Raw genomic sequence first — 8036 nt, 5'->3', positions numbered from 1 at the left:
CTGCTCAGGGACACATTGAGTCTGATTTTGAATGTATTGAGTCTGTTTTTGAATGTTCTCCCAGGCAGCCAGTGCCAGAACAAGAGGACACAGTCTCAGGCTGCGCCAGGGGAGGTTCAGGTTGGATGTTAGGAAGAAGTTCTACACAGAGAGAGTGATTGCCCATTGGAATGGGCTGCCCGGGGAGGTGGTGGAGTCGCTGTCATTGGAGGTGTTCAGGAGGAGACTTGCTGGGGTGCTTGGTGCCATGGGTTAGCTGTTTGGGTGGGTTGGATTGGTTGATGGGTTGGACTTGATGATCTTGAAGGTCTCTTCCAACCTGGATTGGTTTATTCTAAATAAAGGTTTATTCTTTTATTCTAAGTATCCAGGGATGGGACCTCAACCACATCTGTGGGCAGCCTATGCCAGTGTCTCACTGCTCTCACTGTGAAGAATTCTTCCTGATCTCCAACCTCAATCTCCCCTGCCCCAATTTCAAACCATTGCCCTCATCCTGTTGCTACAGGCCTAGTTTTAGTCTCAAGTTTTCATTTGGTGATCTTACTGTCTAGCCATACAGGTGTTCAATTCCTATTTCAAGAGAAATCAGCAACTCTCAGCAATTGTTTTATCTCTTTAAGTAAGGCACAAGGACCACGTGCCTGGTCAAGTCCTAGTGCAGAATGAACAGCTGTGACCAGGGAAAGGTTGGATCAAAATGCAGTTGCATTATCACTCACTGAATGTTTGCTGACTGTTTGAGAGTCTTGAGAACTTCACCCCTGATTTATATTCAGTGTTTGTTAGCTTTTATTTGGAAGACACATTTGTGGCAGTAAGACAATTCCACAGAGTTAAATTAATCCAGAAAAAACAATCAAAGTTATGCCCCATTCTGTTCTTTAATTGTCTCTGTCCTCTTAAGCACCATACACCTTGTCAAGAGTCAGGGATGTGTTCTTCACAAGCTGGATCGCAATGTGATTGACTGGGAGCAGTGTTGCATCCGTTATCTGATCAATTACTTTCTTCATCCTTGCCCCCCGTTGCTGCAAGGACTAGTCAGAGCTGGGGGAGGCAGCAGAGTCCACATCTTCTGTGTCGTGGTCGTGTGGGGACACTGCTTGCCCACCTTTAACACGTTTCCACTTCATCCTTCTGTTTTGAAACCATACTTTGACCTGGGTGGCAAAAAGGAAATAGTTACTTACTGCCTCCATCTGAGCTGCACAATCAGACCTATGCATATATGTGTGTGCATTAGCAGACAGATCTTTTGTGGAGGTCTAGAAGAAAAGGTGAAAGGAACCTCACAAGTTTAAGCAGTCCACCTCTCTAACAAAGGCAGAAACAACTCTTTCCAAACTGTTCCAGGCAGGTGTTTCTCTGAGACCCATAATGGTAGTGCAAGTGAGAGTGGTGAGACCCTGGAATGGGTTGTCCAGGGAGGTGGTCGAGGCCCCGTCCCTGGAGGTGTTTAAGAGCAGGCTGGATGAGGCTCTGTCCAGCCTGATCTAGTGTGGGGTGTCCCTGCCCATGGCAGGGGGGCTGGAACTAGCTGATCCTTGTGGTCCCTTCCAACCCTGAATGAAACTATGAAACTATGAAACTAAGTCCTTTGCTTAGAGTCTGGCTTTATGTCATAGAATCATAGAATTGTTAGGGTTGTAAGGCACCTAAAGGATCATCCAGTTCCAACCCCCCCTGCCATGGGCAGAGACAGCTCACACTAGATCAGGTTGCCCAGAGCCACATCCAGCCTGGCCTTAAAAATCTCCAGGGATGTCAGCTAAGCATGCCAATTCGATGGGCACAGTGCCTCGAACGTCTTTTATCAGCTTGTCCATCCAATCTAATGCTTCAGGAACTGTGATTTGCTTCACTTAATTTAACAATTGCTCTGCTGTCCACTAAACTTTGAGAATGAAACCCTGGTAGATCACGAGAGGACAAAAATAGGTATTTTTCTTTGGCAGAACTCTGCATTTTTGCCTTCCCTTATCACCTCGAGATGCTACCTGACCCAGGAGGAATGCGTGCGTCAAGCATGCATAATTCCATTGATTTCCTGATAATTGCAGTCTAAGATGATATCCATGAATCATCTGTAAGCCTTGACATACCAGTATGTAGCAATCAGTGATGGTAAACAAGAGCTCAGTAGATAATCAGTTGTTCTCAAACACAGTTACCTTTATTTTAACAGAAATGTGCAACAAATGTGTGTTAAAAGAGTATGGAGGCGTTGTATTGGCCTCTGTGACTGCAAAAGTGCACCCTCGAGTATCACATTTAGGGAGAAGTTGTGGGGGAGAAAGAAGAAGCTGGGGAGGCAGGGATTCGGGAGGTACTTGTCTCTCAGTGAGATCCAGGTTCACAGCTATCTCGTATCTCCTGAGCCTTGTCAGGTAGTTATGATGGGCAAATTCGGCTTCCAGCTCACGCAGCTGCTCCTTTGTGAAGGCTGTCCTTTCCTTCCGTGATTTGCTGCTTGTTTCTGCCTTGCTGCTTGAGTTGGGGTTTTCTAAGAGGCAAGGAACACATTGTGTAATTTGCAGTTACATTGATCTGTGGGAACTTGCATATTGCAGAGGTCTGATGTAAACTACTCATTGAAGGGGAAATTTGAAGGCTGTGTTATGCCACCTCAAGATCGGCATGGCTTATCAGTGCTGTCAGCCTGGGTTACCACGGAGCCAAAGGTGGGACAGCTTAGAGTCAAGAAGGGGAGTGTGCTGTCAAAACTGCATTAGCACAGGCTGCAAGGTCAGAAAAGGCACCTCTAGGAAGGAAGGTCATTGTGCCCCTGGACTCTGCACTGGTTAGGCCACACCTTGAGTCCTGTGTCCAGTTCTGGGCCCCTCAGTTTAAGAAGGACATCGAAACAATTGAAGGTGTCCAGAGAAGGGCAACAAGGCTGGGGAGAGGCCTTGAACACAAGCCCTATGAGGAGAGGCTGAGGGAGCTGGGATTGTTTAGCCTGGAGAAGAGGAGGCTCAGGGGTGACCTCATTGCCCTCTACAACTACCTGAAAGGTGGTTGTAGCCAGGAAGGGGTTGGCCTCTTCTCCCAGGCAACCAGCACCAGAACAAGAGGACACAGTCTCAAGCTGTGCCAGGGGAGGTTTAGACTGGAGGTGAGGAGGAAGTTCTTCACCGAGCGAGTCATTCGTCATTGGAACGGGTTGCCCAGGGAGGTGGTGGAGTCATCGACCCTGGAGGCGTTCAAGGGGAGATTGGACGTGGCACTTGGTGCCATGGTCTAGGCATGGGGTCTGTGTTGATAGGTTGGACTCGATGATCCTCGAGGTCCTTTCCCACCTAAGCGATACTGTGATACTGTGAAGCTCTCATTCCTTGCTGCCATTGCATTGATCCAGTTTCCTTCCCAACATCTTTACTTCCGTTCCTTGTGTGCATCTTACCACTGTGCCCTGATCTCCCATTCAACAGGCAGCAAAGCTCATGCTTTGTGCACGTGATGATGTGTAATGTGTCACGAGTGCATGGTGATGGGTGCAAGGTAAAGTCACTGAGTGAGCACCCTGAGCTGCATATGGCCTGGAATTGCTGGGGGTGTGTGTGTGTAGGAGCACGGTAGAACAAGCAATGCCAGAGAACCAGAGTGCTTTGCACTGGCACACAATACTCCAGACTTGAGGCTTCTCATAATCCTTGCTAACTGAAAACCACAAGGAGATCTGGTATCTGTGTGCATGCTTGTCCTCTGTACCATCCTGGCTGCTGTGCTGCCTTGGAAAACTTTTTTGCTATTTGTGCACTTGGCTGCAGTATGGTCAAGAGTCATAGATCAAAGCCAAATTCCAAGCCACAGCCCAAGGGATACTGCAACACATGCTAAAATGCAAACACACACTGACTTTTCCTTTCCCCTTTTTTGGTGCCCTTCCCTTTCCTCCTAGGTTTTTAAAGGGGTTGCTTGTGAAGAATCTCCAAACAGTGCAAAGAAAACTTCACTTGTTTCAGTGAACAAAGCCCAAACTCCCAGTCTCTCAGGGAGTCAGCCTTACAAGTACTTTGACTCTTTCTCCCTTCTTGCTCATGGGGCTGGCTAGGTTTCCTGAATTACAGTATCACAGTATCACAGTATCGCTTAGGTTGGAGAGGACCTCGAGGATCATCGAGTCCAACCTATCAACACAGACCCCATGACTAGACCATGGCACCAAGTGCCACGTCCAATCTCCTCTTGAATGCCTCCAGGGTCGATGACTCAACCACCTCCCTGGGCAGCCGGTTCCAATGACGAATGACTCGCTCGCTGAAGAACTTCCTCCTCACCTCCAGTCTAAACCTCCCCTGGCACAGCTTGAGACTGTGTCCCCTTGTTCTGGTGCTGGTTGCCTGGGAGAAGAGGCCAACCTCTTCCTGGCTACAACCACCTTTCAGGTAGTTGTAGAGGGCAATGAGGTCACCCCTGAGCCTCCTCTTCTCCAGGCTAAACAATCCCAGCTCCCTCAGCCTCTCCTCATAGGGCTTGTGTTCAAGGCCTCTCCCCAGCCTTGTTGCCTTTCTCTGGACACGTTCAAGTGTTTTGATGTCCTTCTTAAACTGAGGAGCCCAGAACTGGACACAGGACTCAAGGTGTGGCCTAACCAGAGCAGAGTCCAGGGGCACTATGACCTCCCTGCTCCTGCTGGCCACACTATTCCTAATGCAGGCCAGGATGCTATTGGCCCTCCTGGCCACCTGGGCACACTGTTGGCTCATATTCAGGTGGCTGTCGATCAGCACCCCCAGGTCCCTCTCTGTTTGGGAGCTCTCCAGCCACTCCGACCCCAGCCTGTAGCTCTGCATGGGATTGCTGTAGCCAAAGTGCAGCACTCAGCACTTGGACTTGTTGAATGCCATCCCATTGGCCTCTGCCCATCTGTCCAGTCTGTCGAGGTCCCTCCGCAGAGCCTTTCCACCCTCTAACTGACTAACATCTGCCCCTAACTTGGTGTCATCTGCAAACTTGCTGATGACTGACTCTACCCCCTCATCCAGATCATCAATGAAGGTGCTGGTAGTTTTGTTTGGGTGTTTGTTTGTTTGTTCCACCCCCCCACCCCGAGGATTAATTAACTTGTGTCTGCAACCAGTGTGCAATGAGGTTCCATCTCTCCTAGCACAGTATTTCTACATAGACATTATGTACATAAACGGTAGCAATGAGCACAACACACAGCATCATCTCACAGTATCACAGTATCACAGTATCACTTAGGTGGGAAAGGACCTCGAGGATGTGTCCTTTTGGTTGCCAAAATGATAAAGCTGTAAAAATCTGTCAGATGTGACTGTGGTCTTCATGACTGATCTGATTGTAATGTATGTCCACCGGAAACAGTGTAAGCAAATGTAGCTCCTAGTAGTGATCATGTGGGCAGGGACCAGCAGACCACATGCTGCAACCGTCCTGCTCTCTGTTTCAAGGAAATTAGTCTTATTTCCAGCAACATCATTCCCAAATAAAGTAGGGGAAAGTATAAAAACAATCCCAGAAGTCTCTCCCCACACCTTTGCTCATAGTTGTGCATTCCCTGTTTAAGATTCAGGGAGGCCAAACAGAATTTATATCTAAAGGGAGCCTTTGCATCTTGTGCTTCTTATAAACTGAGAAGTCAAAATCCCAGTACAACCCTTCTAGCTAGCTCAGGCAGCTCAAGATAAGGGAAATTTTCTTTCTGACCCCCATTCTTATAGTTTCATAGTTTCATAGTTTCATTCAGGGTTGGAAGGGACCACAAGGATCAGCTAGTTCCAACACCCCTGCCATGGGCAGGGACACCCTACCCTAGATCAGGCTGGACTGAGCCTCATCCAGCCTGCTCTTAAACACCCCCAGGGACGGGGCCTCGACCACCTCCCTGGACAACACATTCCAGGGTTTCACCACTCTCATGGTGAAAAACCTCCTCCTCACATCTAGCCTGAATCTCCCCACCTCCAGCTTCATTCCATTCCCCCTAGTCCTATCACTACCTGAGATCCTGAGAAGTCTTTCCCCAGCCTTCCTGTAGCCCCCCTTCAGATACTGGAAGGCCACAATGAGGTCACCTCGGAGCCTTCTCTTCTGCAGACTGAACAGCCCCAACTCCTTCAGTCTGTCCTCACAGGAGAGGTGCTCCAGCCCTCTGCTCATCCTTGTGGCCCTTCTCTGGACACCTTCCAGCACCTCCACATCCCTCTTGGAATAGGGGCTCCAGAACTGGACACAGTACTCCAGATGGGGTCTCACCAGGGCTGAGTAGAGGGGGAGGATCACCTCCCTCGACCTGCTAGCCACACTTCTCCTGCTGCAGCCCAGGATCTGATTGGCTTTGCGGGCTGCAAGTGCACACTGAGAGCTCCTGTTGAGCTTTTTGTCCACCAGCACCCCCAAGTCTCTCTCCTCAGGGCTGCTTTCCAGCCAGTCACTGCCCAGCCTGTATTTGTGCCTGGGATTGCCTCGACCCACCCAGATGCAGGACCCTTCTCTTAGGCTTAGACAAACATACAGCTGTGTGCAAAAATATAGCTCAACATTCTAGGGCTTTCAACTCAGTGTGTAGGTGCCATGTGATTCCCTGTTTCGTGTACAGCAAACGTGCATTGTGCCGGTGAGTAAAACGCCTGGTTCAGTAAGTAAGATCAGTGGGGGTGAAATACAAACACCAGAGGTCATCTATTTAGTTTCAGTGTTGTTCTTGTCTAAGTTTCTGCAGTCAAGAGTTACAGAATGCCTGGTTCAGTAAGCAAGATCAGTGGGGGTGAAATACAAACACCAGAGGTCATGGAACAATCATCTATTTAGTTTTCAGTGTTGTTATTGTCTAAGTTTCTGCAGGCAAGAATTACAGAAGGTTCTCCTCATCAGCTTTAGTTCTTAATTCCTAATCTTACAAGCACTCCCATTCTACAAGCCTGTACTGTGCCAAACCCCTGATTTCATGTCACCTACCTGAGTTCTCCTTTTTGCCTTTGGATGACTTTTTCTCAGTCTCAGTTGCGGTATTTACTGGCACCCTCAGCATCTTCATTTACGGCCTGCTGCCGCACTGCCCAGATTTGGGCTGCTGCCTTCTGACTCCCCAGGACCCAAGGCCAGTCCTGGGTTTAGTTGTCTTCCAGCCCTCAGTCGCTGCAAAATGCCAGTCAGAGTGTTGGGAGGAAGGGATGCTGCTCCACAAATTCCTGCTCCTCACGTGGGAAGCTGTGGCAAGCAGTCCCCAGGCAGGAGGTTGAAAAATCCGAATAAGTAGAAAAAATCTGATTTTGGATGGAAGGAGAATGGTGATGGTGTGTAGTGGGTTCAGCCCTGCAGCTGCGGTGACACTCCGCATGAGCGCTCCGCAGACACCCCCAAAGACCGGGCAGGAGGCTGTGGGCTCCGCATGCAGCTGCTGCTGGGTAGGATCCATTTGCTTCCAGTCCTGTCCCGCGCTCCAGTATGCGTGACTGGCTATAGCTCAGAGACTTCAAAAACACAAGAGGAGCAGAGGGGATATCTTCCAAATTTTACAGAGCAGATTTCCTCCCCCTAAACAGCAAGCCTGTGTGTGGGGTTTCAGCTGCTGCAGGTGGTTACTTTGGGAAGTTTCCTAAACATCTTCATGATCCCAATTGGAGAATGATAAGCAGACTAATGCAGATTGCCCTGAGCTGCTTCCCAAGGCCTGAAGCTGCTTCCTTGTGAAGTGCTGGGCACGAGTGAAACACTTTTTTAAATGCTGTGCTGGGGTGAGGTGAGAGTGACAAGGTTTGTGAAGTGAAATGTGAGAGAAGGGAGGGAGAGGTTAACATGCATACCCTCAGTCCCTCCAACCAAAGCAAAGCAGGCAACTATTAATCATCCGAAACCTTATATGCACATCTAATGGGATTTGCAGATGGAGGTCTCTTAAAGAAACAATGTCTGGGGTTTGGTGTTGCTGGTGTGGGGGTTTTAGTTTTTTATTATTTCTTTTTTAAGGGAAGGATCAGCACAGAAAGTGGCTTTAATGCTTCCCTGTAACACCTATGAAGTCTTTCTTCTTTTATTTTCTTTTTTCTTTTCTTTTCTTTTCTTTT

At 48.7% G+C, this 8036-nt stretch overlaps 1 protein-coding gene across 1 annotated transcript; it reads right to left on the bottom strand.

The window, feature by feature from the left end:
- Positions 1-646: 646 nt before the first annotated feature.
- MEOX1 (mesenchyme homeobox 1) lies at positions 647-7348 on the bottom strand. The gene is made up of 3 exons (XM_068167055.1): positions 6928-7348; positions 2334-2506; positions 647-1163 (listed from the first exon to the last, which is right to left on the bottom strand). Exons 1-3 carry the CDS (start codon positions 7004-7006, stop codon positions 1041-1043), a joined length of 375 nt encoding a protein of 124 aa, XP_068023156.1. The 5' UTR covers positions 7007-7348; the 3' UTR covers positions 647-1040.
- Positions 7349-8036: the final 688 nt, after the last annotated feature.

This window comes from Melanerpes formicivorus, unplaced genomic scaffold (assembly GCF_026170545.1).
Source record: "Melanerpes formicivorus ecotype bairdi unplaced genomic scaffold, bMelFor1.0.p_v2 SCAF_112, whole genome shotgun sequence".
NCBI lineage: Eukaryota > Metazoa > Chordata > Aves > Piciformes > Picidae > Melanerpes > Melanerpes formicivorus.
The sequence above is the reverse complement of the archived record's forward strand: the minus strand, read 5'-3'. Positions and strand labels throughout refer to the sequence as shown.

Coding starts and splice junctions, on each gene's coding strand:
- MEOX1 (XM_068167055.1), bottom strand. CDS start 7,006: ATGAAGATGCTGAGGGTGCCAGTAAATACCGCAACTGAGACTGAGAAA. Junction 2,507..6,927: donor AGGCAAAAAGGAGAACTCAG/GTAGGTGACATG, acceptor CTTGCCTCTTAG/AAAACCCCAACTCAAGCAGC. Junction 1,164..2,333: donor TGGATCTCACTGAGAGACAA/GTACCTCCCGAA, acceptor TTTGCCACCCAG/GTCAAAGTATGGTTTCAAAA.